General features: G+C 53.0%; 7 protein-coding genes across 7 annotated transcripts; 3 read left to right on the forward strand and 4 right to left on the reverse strand.

Annotated features, from left to right (window-relative positions):
* Positions 1-3,961: 3,961 nt before the first annotated feature.
* Positions 3,962-5,075, reverse strand: BO97DRAFT_442535 (uncharacterized protein; the record flags this gene model as incomplete). The annotated part of the gene is made up of 2 exons (XM_025698270.1): positions 4,074-5,075; positions 3,962-4,018 (listed from the first exon to the last, which is right to left on the reverse strand). The coding sequence occupies exons 1-2, from the start codon at positions 5,034-5,036 to the stop codon at positions 3,962-3,964; spliced, it is 1,020 nt and encodes a 339-aa protein (XP_025552689.1). The 5' UTR covers positions 5,037-5,075.
* A 1,418-nt stretch (positions 5,076-6,493) lies between these two features.
* On the forward strand, positions 6,494-7,060 carry BO97DRAFT_423737 (alkaline phosphatase-like protein; the record flags this gene model as incomplete). The annotated part of the gene is made up of 1 exon (XM_025696913.1): positions 6,494-7,060. One exon carries the CDS (start codon positions 6,494-6,496, stop codon positions 7,058-7,060), a length of 567 nt encoding a protein of 188 aa, XP_025552690.1.
* Positions 7,061-8,405: 1,345 nt separating this feature from the next.
* On the forward strand, positions 8,406-10,330 carry BO97DRAFT_450323 (alpha-glucosidase). The gene has a single exon (XM_025698916.1). The coding sequence runs from the start codon at positions 8,449-8,451 to the stop codon at positions 10,198-10,200; it is 1,752 nt and encodes a 583-aa protein (XP_025552691.1). The 5' UTR covers positions 8,406-8,448; the 3' UTR covers positions 10,201-10,330.
* A 98-nt stretch (positions 10,331-10,428) lies between these two features.
* BO97DRAFT_343081 (uncharacterized protein) lies at positions 10,429-13,545 on the reverse strand (the record flags this gene model as incomplete). The annotated part of the gene is made up of 4 exons (XM_025691693.1): positions 10,429-10,586; positions 11,178-11,343; positions 11,806-12,017; positions 12,549-13,545. 4 exons carry the CDS (start codon positions 13,543-13,545, stop codon positions 10,429-10,431), a joined length of 1,533 nt encoding a protein of 510 aa, XP_025552692.1.
* Positions 13,546-19,031: 5,486 nt separating this feature from the next.
* BO97DRAFT_423740 (arylsulfotransferase family protein) lies at positions 19,032-20,638 on the reverse strand (the record flags this gene model as incomplete). Its single annotated transcript, XM_025696914.1, has 3 exons — positions 19,032-20,309; positions 20,356-20,484; positions 20,546-20,638. The coding sequence occupies 3 exons, from the start codon at positions 20,636-20,638 to the stop codon at positions 19,032-19,034; spliced, it is 1,500 nt and encodes a 499-aa protein (XP_025552693.1).
* Positions 20,639-21,767: 1,129 nt separating this feature from the next.
* BO97DRAFT_342806 (uncharacterized protein) lies at positions 21,768-22,640 on the forward strand (the record flags this gene model as incomplete). The annotated part of the gene is made up of 1 exon (XM_025691685.1): positions 21,768-22,640. The coding sequence occupies one exon, from the start codon at positions 21,768-21,770 to the stop codon at positions 22,638-22,640; it is 873 nt and encodes a 290-aa protein (XP_025552694.1).
* A 670-nt stretch (positions 22,641-23,310) lies between these two features.
* On the reverse strand, positions 23,311-23,763 carry BO97DRAFT_413504 (uncharacterized protein; the record flags this gene model as incomplete). Its single annotated transcript, XM_025696293.1, has 3 exons — positions 23,311-23,339; positions 23,410-23,477; positions 23,543-23,763. 3 exons carry the CDS (start codon positions 23,761-23,763, stop codon positions 23,311-23,313), a joined length of 318 nt encoding a protein of 105 aa, XP_025552695.1.
* Between the last annotated feature and the right edge of the window lie 2,919 nt (positions 23,764-26,682).

The raw sequence follows: 26,682 nt of genomic DNA on the forward strand, positions 1-26,682 counted from the left end.
GAGGCCCCCGACAGTCGACTTAATATGAGCGATTACCGTGGGACGCCAGCATGGCTGGCCCCTGAGGTGGCCAACGATGACCTGGCGCGTTTCTGCCCTTTTCAGCCGGACCTGATGTTCCGTTTTGATGCCTACAGTTTTGGCTTGACGGTTCTGTCGATGTTTGTCAACCATGGGGAGCCCGTAGTTCTTGATGAGGATCCCGAAACGGCGGCGGAGGAGGTATTCGAGATGCTTTACGGACGTGAAGATATCCCGTCTGCACTGCGTATGGAGCTTCGAAAGGCAATTCAGAAGCTTTTAGCGGAAGACCCGAGGAGCCGACCACTGCCGACTGCTCAGCTACTCAAGACAGATACTCCTGCATATGCAACTTGGTATGTGATCCTAGTGCCCTATCTCGCCGATGAAAATGCTAAGTCCATAGGCTATCTTTCTCTGAAGTTCGAAGCGAGAATGCTCCCTATGTTGGCACTCTGGACCCGATGTATAACAAAGGACCGTTGTTCTGGTACAGACTTGATCCCTCCGTGCTATCAGAGCTGGAAGCACAATACACTGCGGTGAAACAGGGCACTTCGATGGACTTCCCGGGTGATGTGTTATTTGGAATGGCGCAGACGGTGACGGGGGCCAAGCCCTCATATCTCGATCGTCTCTTGCTGTACATGACTGACGCCGCAAAGGGAGGCTATTCTCCCGCAAGGGCTGTTTACGCCCAGGTAATGGCTGCCCATGACCTTCCACTGAATTTTGAGACAAAGGTTTTGGAAGAGTTGAGCTTTCAAGCCGTCGCGGAGGGGTATCTTTTTGCTCCTCCGTCCGCACTGTCAACTGAAAAAATGGAACAGGCCAAGAACAGGTTTCGTCGCAATGGAGGGTTCTGTGCCGATTTTTTCCTCAGAAAGAAGGATATCATAGAGGCTGCTCGAAGCTCCCAAAAGGCGATCAAATGGAAGTCAGAGCATGGGGTGATCGTCGACCATAAGGGAAACACTATACTGCACGCCGCTGCTGCATTGGGAGAGCTTGATACGGTTCAGGTGTTGCTCAACGATGCAGGAATTGCCGTTGATGTGGAGAATGATAATGGGGAAACTCCGCTTTATAAAGCATGTCAGGCTGGTCATGCGAGTATGGTCCAGCTTCTCCTTGAACACAAGGCAGATGCGTCTCGTACAGCGCTGCGGGCAGGAATATCTCCATTACATTGGCTCTTCATCTTACCCGACGAGTCTGTTCATTCTATTGCGGAGCAATTGATTGCAGCTGGAGCCGATGTGAATACTGTCATCCGACCTGTTGTGGGTGAGAACAGTGGTGGCTTTCCCGAGCGAATACCGATCTTACACTAGTAAGTGCTAGGCAGCATGCTGAGTTTGTCATTGCTGATATAAGATATAGTCCATTTGAACTGCCCCATGGTACGCCATTGCATTGGGCTGCTACCTTCCGCAACCTGACGGCAATTCATGTCCTGGTCACTCTTGGTGCGAACGTGAATGCGACTTACCATGGATCTGATAGCGCAACCACGCCCCTCGCTCTGGCTGCGTGGTTTGGTGACTTCGAAGTCGCCAAAAGCCTCATCGCTCATAGAGCGGATGGAGGACTGAATGACGCGATGGGGAGAAACACGCTTCACGGAATGACAAAGTACTTCCCTGAGCGACATGGCTACCTTCCCCACCACTGGCATGCTTGGATCCGGCAAGGCAATTGGGAGACATATCTCGACAACGCGACAGCCCTAGTTCGTTTATTGGTAGGCGCTGGTGCAGATATAGATGCAAAGGATAAAGGCTATCCTTCACTCACTCCAATTGCTGCCGCTGCCGACCTAGGAGTCTGGAACGGTGGTGTTATAAGTGCCTTACTCGATGCGGGTGCAGGCCTTCACGAATCAACAATATCGATGGGAGACTCTGGTAGGTCCAGTACAGCCCCCCGTCAATTGTGCCGCAAGCTCACCATGTACTTTAGTTCTTCATTCCTGGGCATCGATTGTTGGTCCCCGACTAGACTATCCGCGCTCGTACCTTCCCACGCTCCAACGCATTGTCGCTGCTATGCCCGATGTAGACATTCGGAATAAATTCGAGAATGACACCCCGCTGCATTCGCTGTCAACAATATATCACCCCGAAGACGAGTTTGAACAGGCCTGCGAGGTACTTCTTGCACATGAGCCTCCGGCAGACCTCAACGCGCAAACCCGTCGCGGCGCCACTCCCCTGTCCATCGCATTCGAGACCAAAAACCAGCCAGCTCGCCGCGGTCTTTTTCTACTGGGGAAGGGTGCCTTTCCGACTCTTCTCAGCGATCAAGGCAAGGACATCTTCTTTAGCATCGCCAATAATCCCGCCCTGCACGATCAAGACACCTACCAACTCATAACTGGTGTTCTGCGACACATTGCCTCTCTCGATCCCAACGCAGAGACCAAGGCAAATAGCACGGAGGAAATCCACGAGCCCTACCAGCGGTTATTCCTCTGCAACCAAGGAGCAATATACAGCCTCATAGCCGCCGTAACCCGCGGCAAAGCCCGCACCACAACCCTCCTTCTCTCCTTGGGCCTCCGATTGCGACTCAATGATCTTGACCCAAGCAAGCCCCGTAGCTTCACTGTGCTAGATCATGCTCTTCACTCAGCCGAAATCAGCCGGCGAGCTCATATGGAGAAACTGTCAATGTATAAACCCGGTCCGGCACAGCGCGCCGCCGTCGAAGAGAAGGTCGTCTATGCTGATGAGCAGGGTCCGCCCTCCCGGGCGGCGGAAGCCTACCATGCTTTCCCGGAGGTGTTGCGCTGTCTGCGCGAGGAAGGCGCTAAGCGAGCTTGTGAGCTGGAGTCAGACAGTGAGGGTACTGCTGGTGGTAGTGGTAGAGATCAAGACGTTGATGGGACGTATATTCAGCAGCAGCGATGGTGGGATTGGACCATTATCTACACGTGTGGCTACACCCCGGCCACGCAGCCGCATCGGGACCAGTGGGAATTGCTGTACGACCTGGCGAGGTATCCGAAGGGTTGGAAGGAGGAACAGGTCGGGGAGCTGGCTGAGCGGTATGCAGACGGGATCTGGCGACCGGATGTACGGTTTTTGGAGGACGAGGAGGATAGGGTGTTTGTTGGAGAGGTGGTGGCTAGGATCAGAGTGGTCGATGTAGACGGAGGAGACGAAGATTTGGTGCGCTTGGAGGCGGTGGATTCGCTGCTGGGGAAGGTGGAGGCAGAGGTTAGGGCTGCAGATGGTGGGAAGGTGGTTGGTAAGAGGAAGATTCAATAAGTCGGTCAGGTGTACAATACAGCTTTGGTTTGGTTACATGCAGCTGTGGGCGGATTTAGGTTGCGAAAGTTGTGGTTAGATTTAGGTTGAGACATTTGGGCAGGTTGTGATGTGTGGCTGTGAGACAGAGACCGTGGTCCTTGGGTAAGGCGGATCAAGGTTGGATGTCTCGGTGCCATGTTTTATACAAGGTAGGACAATTCCAGAACGTCTGGCGGCCATGTTTCTGCAGGTAGACCAGCTTCAAACTCTCTCGCAGCCATGTCTCGGGAGGTAAAACTGACTTCCAGTGGCTCAAAACCATGCTTTCGGATCACGGGCCCAATACCGGCATTGTGTCTACCTTAATTTGACTTCACTACACTATCTCGACTCAGTCCGGGCTGTTGGTTTCTAAGTGAACCAGAAGCATCCGCCTTCGTCGAGCTTGCGTTGAACCACGAACTGTACGTATATCTTACTGTGAAACATAGTCTGCCTATTATTCTTTCCATAAATTTCAGACTGCACGTAGTAGATTCCACAAAACAAGTGGTGTCTCCTTATATGGTTTTTCTGATTTCAGTTTTATTTCAAGAAGTGGAAAGTGTAATTGAACTTTATACCAAAGTAATGCCTGCGGGTTTCATAGCAGAGGGGTTAGTGACCATCATAATGCGGATCAGGACCTACTCCCAGGATCGAAGAAGCCTCCCAAGGAGCACGACAAGCGCGCAGTAGCCAGCCTAAACAGGTCAGTCACCAAGGCTATGAGCCGAGCAGACTCCAAGCCCGAAGCACCTCGTCGCGCTCCTCGGGGGTATAGTGCATAGGATCCTTCAGCTCGCCAGGCGCAAAGGGGCCCGCATACCGCAAGCCCACAAAGCAGAACTTATTCTCCGGATGGTGCCACAGCAGATGCTCGGGGTCCGGGTGGCGGTGGACATACCCCGCCGCCCACCACTCGTGCAAGGCGCCCAGAAACTCGGTCTCGAGCATGCGCCGCGAGTGCGGCCGCAGGTCGTCCAGCCGCGGCAGCGCGTGGTCCGGCCGCTCCTGCATCCAGATAAACGTCGCCCACCCGCGCACCTCGGGCTCGAACTGGAAGCGCCAGCTGTGCCCCGGCGCCCCCGTGGGGTCGAACGTCAGCTGCTGGAGGTCGACGGCTTCGAGGGACCGGTACAGCGGCACCGGGATATGTGCTAGGTGCAGCTTCGCCGTCGTCAGTTGCTGCAGGCGGAGTTCTTTCCACACGCGCCGCAGGACCTCCGGGTCGGTGCTGGGCCTGGTCCCCGGGCTGATGTCGTCGTTGTGCTCCTCGTCCCCCACCCCCGGGGGCAGAATTCCGATCGTGATCTTGAGGACTGTGTCCTCGATGAGGGAGCCCACGGGCTCCGTTGTCGAAAGATTGGGATCCGCCACCGCCACCGCCGCCGGCGCCGGCTCTGTCTCTGTCTCTGGTTTCGATTCTGGCTCTCGCTCTGGCTGCTCCGCGGTTTGCGCAGGGTGCGCCTCTAGAGTTGGCTGCGGCTCCGCCTCCGACGTTAGCGTTGGCTGCCACATCGGATGCGGCTCTGGCGTCGGTACGACGCGGGCGACGATGCTTACGCCCAACGTGCCATCGACTTCAAACCACGGTTTCTCTGACAGGATCGAGGTTACCTCCCAGCTGATGTTGTAGGTTCTCTCAATGAACCTGCACCCCACCCAGAAGGCCCCGGTGAGGCAGGCGTGCGGGGGTGTGTTTTCTTGATTCTCTGACATCTCTGGGGAGAGATGATGATCGGACCGTTTGAACGTGTGTTCCATCTCTGCTTGACTTGATGGTGAGGCTTGGAGATATGTGAGAGCCTGGTTGGTGGTTACTTTTATAGTGGCGGACGTGCAGGGTAACGCTGTACACGATAAGGGACATCTCGCATGAGAACAGGAACTCACCACCCCGATACAAAAGCGTCACAAAGAGAGATTTCATTGCATAAAGAGGGAGTAAGGCAATGAGTCTCAGGCTAGAGATCAGTCTTGATCGTGAACTCTGCGTGCCCTTTGTTGCACAATGCGACTCTCCACTAGCTGCAAGCTGCGACAAAGGCGTACCCGACGAGCTTTTGTGGACTGAAGGACGTAGAGGTGCTTGAGGGCTCACCCCGGAGGAGGACCATGACCCTTTTCGATACGAGGCAGGATGTCGTAGTTCGTCCTCATAGGTACCCGAGCAAGACAAATGGAAGCCAGCCATTAGAGCTGGCTTGAGTAAAGCTGCGAGTCAAGATCTCTCAAGCGAACGATAGTTCAAAGTAAAGTAAAGGAAAGAATCGAGGCTCAAGTTGGATTTTACATCTACAAAAAGGACGTTCATCGAGCCCGAGGCAATCCTACTGTGGTTGTGCGGGAGTACTACGCACGCAGCAGCAGCAGCGAGGGAGAGATCTATAAATCGGCACAGCCAGCCCTGACTCTGATCGCTGAGGCCTTGGATCAAGCCTGTCAGCCTTTTATCCTAGTTCTCGACATCATAGGTGTATTAGGTCATTTACCGTCCATGGTTCGAATGGCCGAGTATACTGCATCGTCGAAGCCGTAACTGAACACGCTCAATCCGTTAAGTATATAGGCGATCAACATGTTCCTGGTCACCAGACCGGACTTGAGCTTGAAGCCCGCGAATGCTGCCATGATCTGTGTGCGAGGATTGATCGCTTCCAGCTCACAGGAACTTGTCTTGTGGTCGTCTCAAGTATATTTTGCAGCATTTCACCATCTTTGACATCTTCTTGGAATTATTCGTCACATTGAGGAGCGATACTATGATACTGGAACTGAACAATACAGTCGACCATCGCCGATAAAGGTTGACGCAGCTAAAATTACGCTAACTGACCGAGAGCCGCAGTGCGACTGACAGCCGTGATTTTGCAGTCGTTCGTTGGGAAGATGATGAAGCCATCGGTTCAAATGATGGTAACATCTCCACTGGACATTGCTAAGGCCCGCTCCTTCCCGCTCGATGGTTCAAAGCACGTTCAAAAACGAGTGGTGGGATAATAATCGCCTGGTTTTGTGAAGAGATGTGGAAGAAAGACATGATACAAAACGACCAACGGACTGCATTGACGATTCACTAACTGCCTGGTGCACTCATTCTGATCCAAACGCCATGCCCAGCTCTATGACACCACGAAAAACCACGGGCCATTTTCAAAGACAAGGAGAGGTCGTGGATGCGCGACGATGAGTTCATCAATGGGGCGACGGACTTATCTGAAGACTTCTATTCGTCGAACTCATTTACTGATAACCTCTTATCAATCTTGGAGGACCGCACGGAGGGACATAAAGAGCAGCCGTTCTTCTCCTATCTCGCTTTCACGGCGCCGCATTGGCCGTTGCCGGCGCCACAGGATGCAATCAAGAAATACAAGGGGTGGTACGATGATGGGCCGCTTGCCTTGCGGAGTCGGCGACTGAAGAGTCTAATCGCGAACGGTCTAGTGCCCGAGGGGGTCGATCCGGCTCCGATCATCACGTTGGGGACTACGCCCTGGGATGAGTTTTTCGATGAAGAGCGGCAGATGTCTAGTCGGACGATGGAGATTTACGCCCCCATGGTTGAAATCATGGACGCGAACCACGGCCGGGTGTGGGAGTACCTCGAGTCGTCGGGCGAATGGGATAATACTTTTCTGGTCTTCGTTTCGGACCATGGGAGATCTGCCAACACTTTCCCTGTCGTGAAGAGATGTTCGGCTCGCCGATCCCAGAGCATATCACCGGTCGTTCATCCGTGAGCACGACAGAGCAACCCACTAGTTCTCACGGAACACTGGAGCTCATCTTACTTCTATCAAAGGTGCGGCGCGACATCGTTCGCTTTACTCGGCAACTCGCTCTTGTAGAGCAGCCCCCTGTCGACCTCGAAACTATCGTTCGAGGATTCCAGACCAGTTTAGCACAACTAGGAGCTCAAATCACCTCATCGTTTGGTCATATAGCGCTAAGTCCTGGCAGTCTTCAGTACCAACAACGGCTGAGCTCGCGATGGATGATACGGGTCCTTGAACTACACATCGCATGGCATCAAGCCCAGTGCAATCTGTTTCGGATATTTCTCCCCGGCCATCCCAGCGCTGCTTCACCGACAATCTCTCTAAATATCAGCCCGCTTGTCCTCCAAGCTCGAGACAAATGCCACGAACACAGCACCTGATCATCACTGCAATCCTGGCCAATAGTCTTCAAGACCGCCGACATGCTTTCCCGTGGATATCGCCCGGTGCGTGTATCACGCGGCTTGCCTATGTCTTCATCTGACGGGGGGCCTCAGATCAGATAGGGGCTGAAGCATCACCGTCTGTTTCTCCAGACATGGCCAGTAAGCATGCTATATCGGCTCTAGGCTTCCTGCAGCGCAGATTCGGCCTCGCGGCCTATGCGAAGGGGATGATAACGGATATTCAGATGGTGATCAGTACGTGCAATGACACTCAGACTCGGACATCACGGGCTTCAGGGTGCTGTTCGGCCGTCGGGGTCGAATGGGTTTGAGCGGTATCATCAGCTGGCCGTACTTAGCCTTCTTCATCAGGCGGAGTCTGTGGATGATAGTTATTTGTATCATGGGTAGCTCAGCTTCTTATTTTCTTTACCTCGTCGTGGTCGGAGACGGCGCCATGGTCGCTTGATGGGAGGGGAGATCGGAGAGAGCGCAAGTGCAGCAGAAAGAGTCGGAGTTGAGTTACAAGCGCCAGTGCAATTTCTGGTATACCTTGTCCGTCTCTTTCGATGTCTTAAATTGTTGTACAGTCTCCCCGGAGTTTGAGGGCGGTTTAGGGCAAATCCGGGGTAAACGACATCGTCCCACACTTTGTCAGACTGACATTGAGCAAATAGCACGCACAGAGGAAACTTGCCCTGGTGCCATGCATTATACCCGACAAGGTTCGGAAAGGTTTCAGGGCTTGGCAGGATCGACCTGGCTCGTTGAAAACAAGGGTTGGTGGGAGCAATATTGGGTGTTGGTAAACGCATCTCGGCCCGACAACAGGCCAATGAGTAGCCCTAACCACGACAGAGGGGCTATGCTGTCTCGGCCCGACTTCTTAGATAAGAAACGCTGCTTGCATGTCTTGCGTTTACTATCATTCAACTGCCTATCTTTTTATTCTCTCACACAGCCATGGCAACTACACCGTGGTGGAAGAACGCGACGATCTACCAAATCTACCCCGCCAGCTTCCAAGACTCCAACGGCGATGGCATCGGCGACCTGCCCGGCATCATCAGCCAGCTGGACTACATCCAGTCCCTGGGGGTAGACGCGATCTGGGTATGTCCGATGTACGACAGCCCGCAATACGACATGGGCTACGACATCTCAGACTACGAAGCCGTGTACGCGCCGTATGGCACGGTGGCGGATGTGGAAGCGCTGATCCAGGGCTGCCACGCGCGCGGGATGCGCATTCTTCTGGATCTAGTAATCAACCATACCTCTCACGAGCACGCATGGTTCCAAGAATCGCGGTCGTCGCTCACGAACCCCAAACGTGACTGGTACATCTGGCGGCCGCCACGACACGACGCAGCAACGGGCGCACGCCTGCCCCCAAACAATTGGCGCAGCTTCTTCGGCGGCAGCGCGTGGACCTTCGACGAGCACACGCAAGAATACTACCTGCACCTCTTCGCCGCGCAGCAACCCGACCTGAACTGGGAGAACGCGGCGACACGCGCGGCGCTCTACGCCTCCGCAATGGAATACTGGCTAGCCAAGGGCATCGACGGCTTCCGGATCGACACAGTGAACATGTACAGCAAGCCGGCGGACTTCCCAGACGCGCCGATCGTCGACCCATCCAACACCTACCAACCAGCGACATCGCTCTTCTGCAACGGGCCACGCATGGCCGAGTTCTTGGGCGAAATGAACGCCATCCTGCGCAAGTACAAGCCCGCACACGAAACCCTCACAGTAGGCGAGCTCCCCAGCACGCCACTCCTCTCGGACGTACTATCCTACGTCTCCGCCTCCGCCAACCAACTGAGCATGGTCTTCCAATTCGACATCGTCGACAGCAACATGGGCACGGACCTGCGCTTCAACACAGTCCCACACACCTGGACACTGTCTGACTTCCGGGCCCGCGTCCGCGCCACCCAGACCCTAATGGACGGCACAACAGACGGATGGAGCACCGCCTTCCTCGAGAACCACGACCAAGCGCGCTGCGTATCCCGCTGGGGCGACCCCGGCAAATACCACGCCCAAAGCGCCAAGATGCTCGCGATGCTCGTCGCCAGTCTCTCCGGCACGCTGTTTCTGTACCAGGGCCAGGAAATCGGCATGCTTAATGCGCCGGCCTCCTGGGATGTGCGCGAGTACAAAGACGTCGATAGCGTGAATTACCTTGCTTACGTGCGAGATACCACCGGAAATAACCCCGTTGCTATGCGGAAGGCCCGTGCTGCGCTGAATTATCTCGCCCGCGATCATGCTCGGTTGCCTATGCAATGGAACTCGTTGCCTCATGCGGGCTTTACGGATCCACAGGCTACGCCGTGGATGCGTGTGCATGATAACTTTCGGGATGTTAATGTCAAGAGGCAGGCGATTGATGAGGACTCGGTGTTGAGTTTCTGGAAGAGGCTGTTGAGGGTTCGGAAGGCGTTCCCTCGGGTTTTTGCTTGCGGGGTGTTTCGGGATCTTGATCCTGATGATGAAGAGGTGTTTTTGTTTGAGAAGGTGGGTGACGGGGCGAGGTTGGTGGTTGTGTTGAATTTTACGGGCGAGGTGCAGAGGGTGCAGTTGGGCAGGGAGCTTGTGGGTGGGAGTAAGAAGATGTTGGTGGGGAATTATGAAGATGTGGAGAGTGAGGATGCGGATGTGTTGCGGCCGTTTGAGGGGAGGATTTATTTGGTGGAGGGTTGATTGGGTTTGCTTTTGATATGGGGATATCCTGGGTCTTTGGTGGATGGTTCGGGACTTCGTGGATTGAGCTATATGCTTGCGTGTAGACGGGGTAACACAACTAGACTGGAGCACGGCATGAATGCGTCTCATGAACATTCTCTCTCGAGATTATTAATTTATACATGAAGAAAGCCGGCTATAGATTAGAGCGGGCTGGTAAGTACATCAAATGAGAGGATTCCTCCCCTACAACACCATCGCCATGAGAACAGCACCCAAAGAAACCAACCCCTGGAAAACAGTCACCCGCTGCACCGAAGCCGCGCCCGTGAACAGAGCCCCCGTTGCACTGGTCGTCGTGCTCTGAGACGTCGATCCAGTGGTCGAGGATGAAGGCACTGGCACTGGCATTGGCGTGCTAGTCTGCCGGATCATGCTGCTGGGGATGGCTGAAGAGCTGGAGACGATCACACCAGCGCTGGAGCTGGAGTTCAGGTTTGTTCCTGAGCTAGACTGACCGGGGACGTACTGAGGAGCGTTTGAGGATTGCTCTGCTGAGGTGTTGCTGCTGTTCTTTGTTCCGGAGATTGAGGAGCCGGTTGAGGAGCCTGAGGCCATGGGCGAGGTTCCGCTGTTGCCTGTACCCGCACCGATTGATTCGGATGTAGCGGAGACTCCTGAGGGGGAGGATTGCGCAGGGGAGCCAGCTGTGTTGACGCTGTTCGCGTTGTTGCTGTTGCTATTGCCATGGCTGCTGCCGTTACCGGAGTTGCTGGCGTTGCTTCCGGTGCTGGCGTGGCTTCCAGTGTTGCCAGCGTTACTTCCAGTGTTGCTGCCATTGCCGTAGATGTCAGTGGCAGAGTTGGCATTGTTGCTAGCAGCACTGTTGCCGTTTCCATTGCTGTGGGCGTTGCTGCCGCTGTTGCCAGTAGCACTGCTACCGCTGACACCACCGCTGCTAGACCCAGACTGTGCAGACGACCCTTCAGACACACTGCCGACAGGCGACTGACCAGAAGCCCCAGAGCTACCCGATCCGGAATGCCCAGTCACCAATCCAGAAGAGTGCCCAGATGCTCCTCCACTGCTCGGGCCAGAGGCAGAGGCAGAGCCAGAGCCAGACTCAGCCGAGGCGCCAGCCGGAGACCCATTCGAGGAGCCCTGTGCCTGAGAGACACCAGCACCCGGAACCCCAGTCTCCACAGGCACAACCACGGTGGTCGTATATGTATGACGGAGCGTCTCAGCGCAAGAAGTCTGGCCGTTCGCGCACGCAACAACCGTGACAGTAGACGTCTGCTGACCCTGACCTCCATTGCTACCTCCATGGGACGATTGACTAGTGGGTACAGCACCAGCGTTACCGATTTCCGTAACAATCGTCTTGCCGGGGGCGCTGACGCCTCCACCCGGGGCGGAGGTAGCGTGCGCTTCGGCGGCTGTCACGGGGCAGATGGTAACGTAGTCCACCAAGGTCTCGGTCGTAGTGATCGTGCTTCGGACGGAGGGGGCGCAGGTCGCCACGTTGGAGGGGCAGGCTGTAACCGTTGCGGTGCGGGTGGTTAGCACCGTGGAGGTGGTTAGTTCGGGGATGCTGTTGGTGGGTTTGGCTCCGTTCGGGACTGCGGTGGTGGTGGTGGTGGTGCTGCCGCCGGCTTCTGTGATGGGGCAGATTGTGGTGGACACCAGGACGGTCTCGGTGGTTAGGTAAGTGGTTCGCGATCTGACCGGGCAGTCGGTTACGCTGGAGGGGCAGGCGGTGATGGTCGCCGTGCGAGTGGTGAAGACGGTTGAGGTTGTGAAGTCTTGATTCGAAGGGGATGAGCCGGTTTGACCTGCCGTAAGAGCAGTGGTTGGCATACCCGAGACCTGGTTGTTCACGGATGGACCTGTTTGGCCTGCCGTGGGAGCAGCGGTAGAGGTGACGTGATCCTGGCTACCGGCAGAGGAACCGTTCTGGCCTGCTGTAATGGCACCAGTTGAGACGGCGGAGCCCTGGTTGTTGGCAGAAGAGCCAGTATGGCCTGCTGCAGTGGCAACGGTTGAGACAGTCGGGCCCTGGTTGTTGCCAGAAGTACCGGGCTGTCCGGCTGAAGGAGCACCGGCTGGGATAGTAGAACCCTGGTTGCCTGCAGAAGAGCCACTCTGGCCCGCTGACACGGCGCTGGTCTGAGTCGCCGTAGTTGAGCAACTAGTCGAGGTGACACGGACGGTGCCTGTCTCAGTAACAATCACAGTGCGTCGTGTAGTCGGAGATTGAGAAGCTCCGGGAGTGTTGCTGGGTCTGCCCGATGGCGAGGCAATTGAGCTGGGAACCACAATCTGGGATAAACCAGCGCTCGGTCTCACTGCGCCTGAAGACGCACGGCTTACTGTGCCTGCATTGGCTGTTGAGGTCGTGCGAATAAGTGGCCGGGAGCTGGTGGCCGAGGGAGAAACGACGGGCGAGGAGCTAGGGCTTGGCTGAACCAAGGCAGAGCTGCTCAAAGGCCGCCCTGGCTGGGACACAATTACCGAGGAGCTGGAAGGGATCGCCGAGGCAGAGGGAGAGAAAGACACAACAGATGACGAACGAATGTTGGAGGGAACACTGGAGGGACCACTGGAGGGAATGCTAGAGGGAATGCTGGAAGGGAAGCTGGAGGGAACGTTGGAAGGAACAATTGACAAGGAAACGACCGAGGACGATGGAATAATCGATGCCACAGGCGATGAGCTCACAAGGCTGGTCGGTACGATCACGCTGGACGACGAGGTCACAACCACCGAAGAAGTCGGCAGCACAGGAGTCGCCGTCGGGGTCACCGTGCTAGTGACGCAAGAGGTAACAGCCACGCCATCGCTCAGCTTGAGATTGTCGATCTTGATTGCTGCGCCCCTCCAGTCGGAGTTGCTGGACTGGCAGTAAGCATAGATCTCAACGAGATGCGAGCCATCGGTCGTGGGGGTGTATGTGGCCGAGAAAGGGGTCCAGCCCATGCCTGCAGTAGGGACCGTGACCGACGTCGAGCCAATCGAGCTGCCAAATCTGTCCATGTACCAGTATAGGCGGCATGTCAACTGGCCCGTTGTCGAGGGGGAGATAGCCCAGTCCAGTGATGCGGTGTATGTCTTGCCTCCCACCAGATTCTGGGAAAACTGGTAGAATAGGATGCTGGAGCGCGCCTGATTACCGCTGGCCTCGAGATAATAGTCGCCATCGGCAGCATCACCGCTAACCACTGACCCTGAGGTGCCACTAGCGTAGCCCCAGTTGGTGAAACCGTTCTCAAACGATGGGTTCTGAATTGCATTCGGGACAGCGGTGGTGCAGCTGACGATGGTCGACGGGGCAGGCACAGGAGCCAAAGTCGCCGTTGTCATCGGGGGAACAGTCACAGTATACGTGGTGGTAAAGTCGGAGACAGCAGTAGTGGTCCAGTATTCGGTCGAGGTGGAAGTCACCGTGTCCACGCACGGATTGGTGGTACGCATAACTGCGGCCTGAACATCGCCTGTCGCTGACACTGTCTGTAGATCGCCTGACAGGAACTGACAGGACTGCCTTGAAGGATAGTAGTTGAAACCACTGCAAAGGACAGAGTAAACATTACAGTAGAACTGGCACGCATAGGCATTAGGCATATGGACGTAACTAGGCAGCAAAGTCCTTTGATTACCACCGGTGACAGACACTCCGGAGCAATACTCGCGCCAGGTGTGGCTACCCTGTACCCATGCAGCATCGGAACAACCGAGAGGAGGTGCAGACCCGACAGTGCATGTGGTGGCTGTGGTCACGACCGGAATTATGCTGCTGCCAGTGCTGGTGACGGTGCTTGCGTAAGTGGAGGTCACCGTCACCACCGAAGCACCCGCAGCTGTGGCAGCTGGGGCTGAAATGGTCAATGCCAGGCCACTCGCTGGCAGAAGAGTGGCCGCCAGAGCAATTCTTCGAGATGTCCACCGGCCCATGATGACAGATGAAAATAATGAGTGTATGTCAGTCGGGTGCAATGTCACAAAAAAGAAAGTGAGAGGAATGAGACCTCACGACGAGGCCGAATGAACGGAGAAGACCCAGAAAAGAGGGATAAAGGTCTCTGCTCGATTAACTGAACGCCATGGTGGGCGAAGCGGTCATAATATACGCCATCGGACCCCTAATGTCTAGACCCCGATCTGATCGCATTCGTCGGGTATTTTGTCCCAGGTTCGTATAGGTGGATCCGATACAATCACTAGTCGATTTGTCGGTCAGGTGGCAAATTTGTTTTACCTGTGCTGTGCCGCGAACAGAGACAACTTTGGATAGAATCTACGTTGACAGTCAGGAGTGGGTGGTGTCAGGGTAGAGGAAGTCAGCTGACGAGTCACGCTCTGTTGTGTTGTATGCATGGATATCATCCCCAAGAAACATCACTTGTTATCACCACCACATCAAAAGATCAACAAGCACAAACCACTCAAAGTTTTCGGCATGACCGACGGCGCTAGGTAGGATCCAGCTTAGTGTCAGGTACTGCTATTTTCAACCCTGGATTCATTCAACGCCACTTGAGCTGAAGTCGCCCACCCCATGGCTTGATAGGATTGATCGTATCTTAGGTTGGTTGGATGAATCTGTTTCGTGAACCAAGCTGAACTTGTTCATGTTTAGCGAAGCCAGGTAGACTAGTCATGCAGGTACCCCCTTATCCCCGGTGTGTCCAACTTGTTAATCGCACCACGTGGGGACTTTTTCCATGACCTGTCGACCTCATGGAGTGCCGTCCTTCCTCCAGTGCTATGCAAACTGTAATTTTGCCGCGAACCTGGACCTGCGTGTTCCTTTCAACCAGATCTTTAGACTTGGACATGCGACCGAGAGTCAGACGCCGCGCCTGAAATTTCCCTACCAGCAGCCATCCTCAAGTAGGTCCAAGCCACTGGCCCAAAACACCCTAGGTGAAATTGTCCCACCAAGGACACATTCAACCCACTAAACCAGAAACTCTATCCTCTTGATACCCGGGCATTCTGACGAAGAGAACCAAACTTTTGCGCCAAAGGTCCAATCGCAGATTCTGCAGCGCAAGAGACAGATGAACGAGGTCCCTCAGAAACATAATATCACGGATGCGATACACTCTCCGCATTCTCCACCTGCACCATGGGCAGCAGAACCTGCGTGATTATTTAGCGGGCTCCAGTAACTTCTCCAGGGTCCTAGAGCCATGAAGCCCCACGAGGTCGCGGCGGATCATCCTCAAGAACTGCGATCAGCGAAATCAGCGCGTACAGCCAGTGGCAGGTGACGATGAGGTCGACCCGCATAGACGGCAGGGATCAGACGCCGCGGTGACAGTCCTCGTCTTTTAGATGTCGCTGCTTCTTTGGGCCCAATCGATCGTCACGTCTGACCAATCTCTCAGCCAGAATGTGAGAAACTCGGAGATCATAGCCCGACTAGACACATCTGCGTGGTCAGGCTCTGCATCACGGTCATTACGGTTGGCAGCGCATCTAGGCCCATTCAGTGGAATACAGTAGCTTGCATGGGCGATTTACTTGGAAAGCTAGTAATTGACGCGCTACTAGCAGTGCGCTTGCTACTGATGACTATTGGTTCTGGGACTTGTAATTCTTTATTGTCATTATAGCCTAATTATAAGGTAATATGTGCTGAAGCTGCTTTGTAGCGCGGTTGTGATTTTGGTGTGGGGTTGAGCTCAATAGCTTGAAATATTTCTTCTTTACTCCCTGAATGACCCAGCCGCATTACGACAGCCCGAACAAAGGTACTAGTACGCTGGTCGTCCTCTTATCAATATTATAGGTTGGCATGGAGAGTAGTTGAGTAAGAGTCAAAGGTTCGGAATGGACAGGGCTCTGAACCCAAGATCTTGCAACGCAATGTCGATAACTTCAGGAAGTGATACATAAAAGCAGAAGTTAATATAATCTCAGCAGCTCGCTATTCGAGGTTTCAATATACCCTTACCACGATTCAACTATCTCGTTATTGGTTGCTGTTTTATTAAACCCAAGGTTAACATTAACTTGAGTTGGAGGTTAAATATCCTCAAATATATGCTTCCCCCCACCCCAGCCCCACGAGTTTGTATATGAATTGATAGGAGGCACAATGATAGTTCAACTACAGTAGAGCTACATCATACAGAATTCGTAACTTGGTAACTGCATAATGAGATTAAGCCTGTGATTAGATTCTCTCTCAACTTTTGTAGCAATCCCGCCTATGCTGAGTATTAATTATTTATACTTATGCGCCAGCTCTCCATTGACCCCAGAAACAGCTTGACACCATATCCAGCACAAGGCTCCTCCCATAAACACAGGAAGTAGAAAGTCAAGAGCCAGGAATACGTCCGACTTCAACAAACCACCCGTACAGATCAGCATCCATTCCCTTATCTCACACATCGCCATCTTCCAACCCCCACTCAAAAGGCGCAATTTTCAGTATCTGAGCTAAATGGGAACGTTAGAGCCAGGGCGTAGGATTGAAAAGCTCCTCCACTGACGGAAATGCTTACCCTCAAGGGAACATCCAGATTGAGATTCAGGGAACTTCCAATCGTCATCTTTGATGAAACGACCGTTTCTCTGCCTAAGCCAATCGCTGTCCTTGTGTATTAGGCTTTGTTTATGTACCTAGAATGGGAGAAGAGGTCTTCTCTTACTTGCAAGTGTAGGCTTTAGGGGTGGGAAAGGCTTCTGAAATATCAAGCGGAAGAAAGAACAGACTTATAATCCGTCGCAGAAGCCGGCCCTGCAGAGTTTCATGGGAAGATTCCCGTTCTTACTGTTGTAGGTGCCGCCCTTTTTCGCCGGGGTCGGCATCTGGTACCACTGCAGCGGTGGTGAGTTTTGGGGCACGCAACAGCTAGAGAACTCCTTCCTGATGGGCCTGAAGTCGTCCTCCACTGCTCCAACGGCTAGGGCGGCGGCGGGGAGGACTGCAGTGAGGATTTATAGAACGGATTTCATTGTAATGATGTGGAGTCAATGTTCAGAGGTGAGTATAAGGGGTTTGGTTTGTCTTTGAAGGAGACTTGTAGTTTACTGATTTCGCAAAATGCACCTTTCGTCACACGAGGTAGAAGATACAGCCTTTTATAGCCATTCGACCAGCCAGTCACCCTAGGACCAGCCTACAAGAAACACTCGACCGTAAATAGTCGACATCATCACGATTATGCTGTAGCGCTTTGGGAGCAGCCGATGAACCTGGACCCCTACCCAGAGATAGACAATGCATGGTAGATCATGTGCAGAATTCGAAGGTGGCTGAACCATAGCCTGCCTATTATACACCCAAATATACCGAGATTAGAACTCTGTGACCTCGAGGGGATATACTATAAGTTAGGCTTGTGGATGCACTATTGCGCAGATGGTAGTTAGAACTGTACTGTCTATGTTTTGATTGAAGTCAGACTGAGGCTCAACTAGAATCCATCGGGGCTTTCTCCGAGTACTGGTGTTGTTTGCTCCCTTTTACAGATGGACATCTGAGCCTCAAACAAAGAAATGTATTCCTCTGGTTAGATTCTAGCTCTGATTCAAAATTATGTTGGGGATGATACCGATAGTAGGTATAATTCCAATAGAACTATAATCACGGAACAGGATCCGGGCCAAACACTTTGATTCATCTGCTCCTTACACTCTAGACCTGTGGGTCCTGAACTGCTATTCTTGCAGTATCACACTCCTGCACACATCTCAATTTGGTAAGGCTAGACGGTTGGAACCTGGCTTGAGTCTCACGCATGGAACGCCCCAAGTTCTCAAGAGGCACTGACTGGACATGGCCAATTCTGGATTTCTAGCAGCAGATCAGACGCTCTTCCCCTCCGGTACTTGTTGTGCAGTCAGACCTCTACCTGTAATTGAACCTAGACACACCACGGGAATACCTTCTTTGCGCTACCCGAACACCTGGCTCTGAATAGATCGAGTGTCACTCTCGCGTGGCTCATCGCTCCAAATCATCAATCCTCTATTACCATCCCTGCGACTTGAAGACCTTTTGGAAGGGTCGAATTTCAGCAAGCGTGGCTCGGAACGTGGTTCAGTCCACGTCCATGGGACTCCATAGATTGCTCTGTCTCTGCAAGCAGAATTATTGACAATGCGGAGATACATGCCGCCGATTGTTTTTGTCCGACGCTCACACAGTCTAATAGAACAGACATGCGAAAAGCGACAGGTTGGTACATTGTACAAATTGAGGATGGAACCTTTGGCTCTCACTGTCGGGAGGCTGTGGTCTATCTAGCTCACATAGCCTTAGCTATCGCTGACAAAAGAAATCCTAGGCCGAATGCGTAGGCCCCAGCCATGACTGCGCATGTTTGAACCGATGCTCAGTCTGCACCAGCAGGATGACCAAGGAAGGCCTGAGAGGGAAGGGAGAAAGCTATTCGCGAAACATTGGAACAGGCTTGCTCTTGGCAATCCAGCGCCTCGTATTCTTCGTACCGAGCTTTGCTCTGCAAGTCCTCAATGCGAATGGGATTGATCAGGACGTGATTTGAAAGCAAAAGTTTGAGATGTATCAGTTACATCTTTGTCCTCTACTAACGATAGCAAGGGGGTGATTTACCTGATTGGCAAGGATGTATGTAGTCTCTTTTGTTCTTTCTGATTTTGGCCATGGAGCTTTCACTTGGCCTACGCACTTGACGATTGAAAGGATCGAGTATTGCTTATACTGCAATCCAGACTGAAACGCATTGCAAGCACACAGATAAATACAGATTACTGCACACAATGACATTAGTTTATTGGTTCACTTCGCTCATCCGACCGTTCTCTTAGTAATGTGCTGAGTCGCAAACCGCACCAGAAAGATCGCAGCCTCATCCCGGCAGAATCGAAGACGTCGAGACGGTCGAGGAGTTCGCCAGGCTTCTCCCGTCCTTCCCAATAGCCTCGACAAACGCTTTAGGATGGTACGCAGAACTAGTATAAGTCGTCTGAAAACCAACATTATCCGCCTGAGCAATGGGCGTCAACTGATCCGCTGCAGCAGAAGTCGAGGCATAGATATTCCAGTAATCGACCTCCGTGGCCCCGTTCCAGCTCATCCAAAACGTGGTAGCAGCATTTGGAGATGGGCTATACGCTCGCAGGGCCGGCGGCTCGTGGGGCTGGGCGGACCACTCATACTTGTAGGCGCGGTAATTCATGGTGTGGAAGTCGGCGATGGAAGCGAAGAAGACTGGCGTGCCGTCCTCGAGGTGCTCCGACATAGACGGGATGTTACCCCAGCCGATAAACGCGTTTCTATTAGGCAGGATCTGACAATTACCCTGACTCCAAGCCTGGATGCCCGCGCTGGGAGCTGTATAGCTTCTGAGGAGGGTGGAAGTGTCGGTGGTATGGTCGATGGCAACGATCATGCCCGAGGAGAACGCGGACGTGTTCCGGTATTTGTCGCTCCCGTTGTCGAACAGCGACAGCACGGTGGTCGTGGCATTCTCCTCGCGGAAGCGCGCATCGTGCTGCGACGAGAAGTTGTAGTTCGCCAGCTGGATTGTCGAGTTGGTGCCCCCAAGTCGCCACATCACCGACCCGTCGGCTCCGGAGATCTTATAGATCCCGCTGGTGTGTCGCGCCGACACCAGGTAGTCGCCCTCCCCGTTCTTGTCGATCGAGTTGATGTGGAAGTAGTCCCATGCCGACGCATTGCTGCGCCCGTCACCGACCACCTGGTTGAGCCCCGGCGGCGTGTAGGATTCGCTCGTCGCGACGTGGTCCAGCGAGCTCCACTGGAAGAGCACCGCGCCGGATGCGATGTCGATCTCTTGGAACACACTGTCGATCACCCACCCGGGCCCTGGGACGATGTTGTATGCCGTTAGGTCGGTCGTCCGCGGCTGGTAGATCGGGATGAGCATGCTCGTGCTGTTAATGACGGCGGATTCGTGCATGTCGCTCATTTCTAGCCCGTTGCCGCTCTCGACCGACGCACTAGGGCTGTAGCTGCGGTCCAGGATCTCGTGGTGGCCCCGTGCGTATCCGCCTATCTGCTCTCCCTGGAAGTAGCACAGGTGATCGGATCCATTGTAGGCGCAGACATGCAGGTCATGGAAGATGTCGGTGGTCGAGCCGTCGGCGCCGCTCCATACCAGATTCTGGACACATTAGGGCTCTGTCTTCGGCACAGTCTCATCCACATACAGCGTTGGTGTCGTATATATATGGTCCTGGCATATCCCCGTAGTAGGGTGCGATGAAGATGTACCCTGGGGTGATGAGGCTATCATTTTTGAAGCTGATCTCGAGCACTGGGGCACGGATATCTGGCCGCTAGATAGACGACCAAACAGTTAGCAGTGCCCGTGTAACTACTGCACTAAGGGTTACCGACAGATTGGTAAGACACCCCATTTGCACAATCTGCCGGACTAGTGAATGCCAGGATCGAAGCCAGCCCTAGCTTCCTCTTCCAATGAATAGCCATGGTGATTGGGAATAAGAATTCCTCTATCTATGCCTAATGGTGGGCCCAGCTAACAGGATGCACGGTTTAGCAGTACAGACAAGGAAGATAGATTGTATGATCTGGGTGCCATCTTCAAAGGGTCGGGAGTCGTGGACCATGTATGAATTGGCCGCAAGAAGGCTGTAGCAATGAATTACATCAAGACTCGACTGAAGCAGAACCCTACCAGCGACTGTACCCCGCTGCGATTAATTAATCGATGGCTCGATCTGGGTTGTGCCAGCCATGGTTCCAGGCGTCGCATGTAAAGGGTTCAAGATTAGATTTCCGCTTCCGGCGATTTCGAGAAGGCTGGATCAATTTTCACTGGTGCGTGGAGCCCACATTTGACGGATATTCTAGCCAGGAAGGTAAGCTGGTGTCAAAGACTCGCTGACATGAAATCATCAATTGTCGAAAACCCGGGGTTGTCGTCGGTCCCACTGATCAGCTGGGCACTACACGCCACAGAACGATTCGCAAACCGTGAAGCTGGGCCGAAACACCCGTTGCAGTTGAGAGCTTGCTGTCATTTGGACAAGAGATTGCTGACATCACGTTTCTTTTGGCGTTCGGGCGGATTGTTGGACTCTAAGCACCTTTTGCCGCATCGAGGAGTTTGGTATGTGACATGCGCAACCCCTTGCATGAATCTTCAGCAATTTTTGTTTGGATCATTTTCAGAGTCTCTTAGGTCTGAGTCTTCCTTTCATTACAGTAATAAGATAAGCGCGGAGAAAACAAGAATAACAGTGGATAGTGCGTCATTGACTAGAGGATGGCGTTGCTGCATCATGAAGCCAAGTTCTACGTCTCACCAGGCGACGGGTGACTGGTAGCGACACTTCTCTCAGGATTGTTGTGCATCACATCCTTGGACTTTCGACCGTATCTCTGTCCCACTATCCAGGATCCATCATCAATCACAAAAATAATGGCACCAAGCAACGACGCAGTCCCCCCGGTATCGCCTAAGTCAGCAGACCGCGTGTTACTGATCACCTACCCGCGAACCGCATCAAACCTACTGGTCAAAATGCTATCCCTAACTGACCAATCCAACGTCGTCTCCAACGCAAGCGGGGGCTACTTCTTCTGGGACGCGTTCATGCGAGAGCGCGAGACAATATGCAGGGGCCAGCCCATCGAGCAATGGAGCCGCGACGAGACCGACGCAATCCGCCGCGCCTTCCAACAAAACCTCGACCACATTGAAGCGACATCGCAAGCCGCCAACGCAGAAGGCAAGATCTTCTTCGCCAAAGAGCACACCCTGTGGCTGGCGGATCCCGCCGCAGTCACCCAGTACCTTTCCACCCACGAATACCGACCCTCCACCCGGCTAGGCGTGCAAGTGCCCAGCCCTTACTCCAGCAATCCGTTCTCATCCCCCAAGAATATCACCATCTTCCCAGACGCATACCTCGCGACATGGCGCCCGACCTTCCTCATCCGACACCCCGCGCTGGTGTTCCCCTCGTATTACCGCGCGCTCCTCAACTTGGAGGAGGAGGGCTTCGCGGAGCCGGACATGGTCGAGCCGATGCTCGAGCTGCACTCCACGCTTCTGTGGACGAGATTGCTCTTCGACTGGTTCTGTGACCGCCAGGCGCAGTCGTGCTCGGGTCGGCACCGCGAGCCGATCCTGCTCGATGCCCAGGATGTCATTCACCATCCGGCGGTGGTGCAGAGGTACTGTGAGCTTGTTGGCTTGAGTCCGGAGAAGGTCAGGTTCGCGTGGCAGGAGACGCAGGCGCGGCGTGATGGGCATGCGAGCGCTGAGGCGGTCATGATGGTCACGCTGGATCATTCGACCTCGCTGCTTAAGGATAAGACTCCGGCGATGGTGGATGTCAGGGCTGAGAAAAGGAAATGGGAGGCGGAGTTTGGGGGAGAGCTGGCGGCGCGGATGGAGAAGTGGGTGGAGAATGCAATGCCGGATTATAATTATCTGTATAGTAAGAGGTTGCGAGGGGATTGATGAGAATCTATGGTATTGATTTAGAGCGTATTGATTGAATTGGGTGGTGAGGATACCAAAGAACAAAACCTGTTAACATTCGTTCCTGAAGGAGTCCAGACGGAGATTCCTGATCGACGCATTGTTCATTTTCAAACACGGTTTCAATCTGGGTGATACCATCCCACAACTCTTAAACCGAGAATATGGCTATATATTTGGGGTTTGTAAGCATGGCATGATCAGTTCTTTGAGTAGCTTATCTTCTCGCTGCAGAAAGAATAGAGGATATGGTTTTAGGCCGCTGAAAGTAGGCACCGGTCATCTTCATACGACTTACGACATTATACATCATCTCTATAGCATAACGTGATGACTTAGCTGGTTCGGGTTGAGAACTATAAAACATACATGGAAAATGAGTGTGGTGTCATATTAGTTAAAGTAAAGAATAAGCCATCGCTTAAAAAAACACCACACGATGTGTGGCTGTCACATTATTTTGGATACAGGAAAGAATATATCAGTCTCAAAACAGCCTTAGGTTTTTGATTGTGCCTCTGCAGAAAGGTGCATGAATGAATCATCATAGCAAGGCATGCTGAAAAGGAAGGTTGGGAACTGTGGCACCGAAAGAAAAAAAACTGCAATCCCGACCATTTGTTTACACCATCCGATCACTTCACCTGGCTCAGACGCCGCAGGTGGGCAGCCTGTTCTCTTGAGGATTGTTAGCAAAGTGTTCTTCACCAGGAGTGCGTTCAAAATAGTCCCGCAGGGGTATACTTACTGCATCTGGTTGGGACATCGCTTGCTCTCACCCACCAACCCCTAGTGGTCTTGTACCAGTCACCGTCTCTGCAGGAGTCTTGTCAGAGTCTGATCTAAACATAAACATCCCAGGCTGTAGAAAAGCAGCTTACCTCCACTTGCACCGGTATTCCACTTTCTGCTGCGGCTGATAGCTGCCCCTGTTGACACAAGGCCATTGGTAATAGTTGATCTGGTTGTTTGAACTGCATGTTGACGCCCGAGCCGCAAGGTGAACGTCGCTCTCGTCGGCGTCCACGTCGGCTTCTTCGGCGGAGGGTATGGCCAAGGTCAGGGGCAGCAGTGCAGTGAGGAGATAGATTGGAGACTTCATAGTGACGAATTGGTGCTTTGGATTTCTTGCGAACTATAGAGTGTCTGTGATCTCTAATGTATGAAGAATGTAGTGGGTTATCTTTCTGTCTGCTGGGAGTTGATCGGTATCTTTATACCTTTTCGAGAGTTGCTAGGCCTTGCAATCCCTGTCTAGCTGGGCTGCGCCAATTCCAGAGCCTAGAATGCTCTGACTAGACTCACATCCAACCTAGGTTCTTGACTTCTGATCTGCTCGTATCCGCAATTAGGCATTCGGGCTGTGCCAATCTTGCTCCGACCTGGCAATCTACTACCATGTTTCGAGGAAGTAGATGAAGTATCCACCAAACATTAACAATCTCCTAATATGTTTCGCTGGGAGCACGAGTGGTCGCAAGTTGATCTCAATTCTATGCACGGTCCAACGCCCCTTATCATTGTAGTCTTGAAGATTACAGATCTACAAAATCATGAGTCTATCTGCATTGCAAGAGCAGGAGCTCGGACGGCGCATAGAAGCTGATATTCGCGACCGTTATCGACCTCGAACGACCATACGAAGAGTTCAAGCATCCGCCACAACAGTAATAAAGGATCCAACGCTGCCAAGCACAAATAGAAGCAGTGCATTCAACCCAAGGAGTTGCAGAGTTGGAACACCGAGAAAGTAGCTTTTGAGAATCACGGAGAGCTCCAGGGAAGGAAGGGTGAAATACGAGATGCCAGTCACCTACACGAAAAACCTTGTTTGAGTATGTCGTTCGTGTCATCTGCTACGCATCGTATCAAGAATAGATTCACAACCTTGAAGAAAATCCCTAAACATACCCCATGCTGAATCCACCAGTGCATGCGACATTTCTCGACAGAGTGCGGGATTTTACTGCGAGACTCGACCAATACCTCTGGGGATGCACAGCCGCCGGAGCATGGCAGTATCGATCTCACGCTCTGGATGAGTACGCAGTACTTTGCAGAGATCTTGTACGGTCAAAATTGCTGAGTGAAGTCATGAACCCACAGCATCAGCCCTTTGGGTCTTGCTGGCTCCGCGGTGCCCCTTGGCTCTATTTTCTGGCCAAAGTAGCAGCACAGCCTCATCTCATCGCACCCATGGCCTTTCCATCTATGCCCGATGATTGGCTACCAACGCAAATGCTCGATTGTTTGAATTGTTCCCCTGTTGCGGGGGATGAAGAAAGTCTTCGCCTTGATGACTGTAGTGAAATATTCTATGCAATTGGGAGCTGAGTACATGAGAAATAGATACATGTTCTCAAGTGGGGAATGAGATAAGGAAATGATGGGGCCGTGAGGTGGTGGACTCATGGGCCTGAGGCAGCGCCCTAACATTAACCCCCCTGCCCCTCCCCAAAGACTCGCAGCCGGAAGGCCAACAAATCGAGATCATTCGCCGGGTGCTGATTCCTTCCGACCTGTATGTGCTTTCCCACATACCCAAGGAATGATGTCAAAATCCCCCTTTCCTTCGCTCTATCGGCTTGGTGAGGTGTAGAGTCGGGAAAACTCACATCCATGCAAGGCTTCGCTTCGTATCGCAGGCGGTAGTGGTAAGAGTGGTGGTGCTGGAAGACGTGATCTGTTCTTTGACATCATGAAGGATATGATCAAACGAGGCCTTTGGCGGCGAAGTCAATCCGGTACCTCTTTGCGAGAGGCTTCTGCGTACGTGCACAGAGCTGTGGGCCCAAGGTAAAAACAGACAGCAGATCCGTGTAAGGCGCCGTTGCAATACGCACATCTGCCTACCTGCTGTTAAATTAAACCTTTCCAGATCACCACGTCCGAACATACTCGCGAACATCTAACACTAGAGGCTGGAGCACGAGGTTGTATCATGGCGGTAGGAGAGGTGAAAAGTCGGGCTTTTTGGAATGCCTCTCTCGCGGAGGGTGCCTCTTTTTCGACGACTGGATGGTGTAGTTAACGTGTGCAATCCCTTTTTCGAGCAATTCATACGCGAGTCTCAGGAGAGAAACAGATTGCTTGTGCGATCGGGATCTAGTACAACACGACGAAGCGTCTGTAGAGCGGCAAAGGCATCTTCGCCAGGTGGTGAGGCCATATCAATAAGAGGTTTGATGGATTTGGTGATGGTGCCAGGAATTGGGATGAACACCACGAGATGAGGGCTTTCCAAAGGTCCTCCGGTAAGGATTGGACTTTGAGAGATCAAGCAAAGAGCAACAGGATCATCAATGATACAAATGACGCGCTTACGATGAAAATAGGTGTTTTGGCACGAGAATGGGTAAGAAGGGCTCATAAACTGATGACGGAGGCGCGAGGTAGTGAACCCAGGGGCCTGAAGCGGTGAGGTGTCAGCCTGAGGCAGCACCCTCACAAAAATAGTCAAAGACGCGGGCGGCTCTTTCGTCCGCCAGTACTGTGCCTAATGCCTTAAATGTTGTATATAGCAATGGGTAATACCCCCCAACTTGGTAGCATAACACTCAGGCTCAGGCTCCTAGTAGTCCGCTCGGCCACTTCTTGAGCAGGTCGTCAACTCTATTGAACTCGCCTTGGGCGATCAGCTGTAATTTTCATGTAGTTTATCTCTAACAACCTCCGACAAGCTTATCAAAAATCTCCGGGTGGTGTAGAGCTGAATCCCAGCTGGTGGCAACAATTGTGAAGGGAAAGACTTTTTGACAGGAAACACAAGCTCTACGTTGCTATCTTTCTTATGAAGAGGCCGTCTCTGTCTTCTTGACCCTACCAAAGAAGCCCCCGCACCCCACATTGTTTGGATCCCTAATCTCTCTTCCACGGTCCATGAAACACGAGACGAACGATTGTTCCCAGCCACCATGTCCCGAATTTGGTCGCTCTGGGGCGATCCAGATTCTCTGCGAAGCGGTCGAGCCAAGGTCCTTCTTTCATGGCCGGATACCACCCAGAAATGCCTATCACCGCG

The sequence above is a fragment of the Aspergillus homomorphus genome (assembly GCF_003184865.1).
Source record: "Aspergillus homomorphus CBS 101889 unplaced genomic scaffold BO97scaffold_13, whole genome shotgun sequence".
Taxonomy (NCBI): Eukaryota; Fungi; Ascomycota; class Eurotiomycetes; order Eurotiales; family Aspergillaceae; genus Aspergillus; species Aspergillus homomorphus.

Excerpts from the sequence above, each read along its gene's own strand:
- BO97DRAFT_450323 (XM_025698916.1), top strand. The coding sequence starts at position 8,449 with ATGGCAACTACACCGTGGTGGAAGAACGCGACGATCTACCAAATCTAC.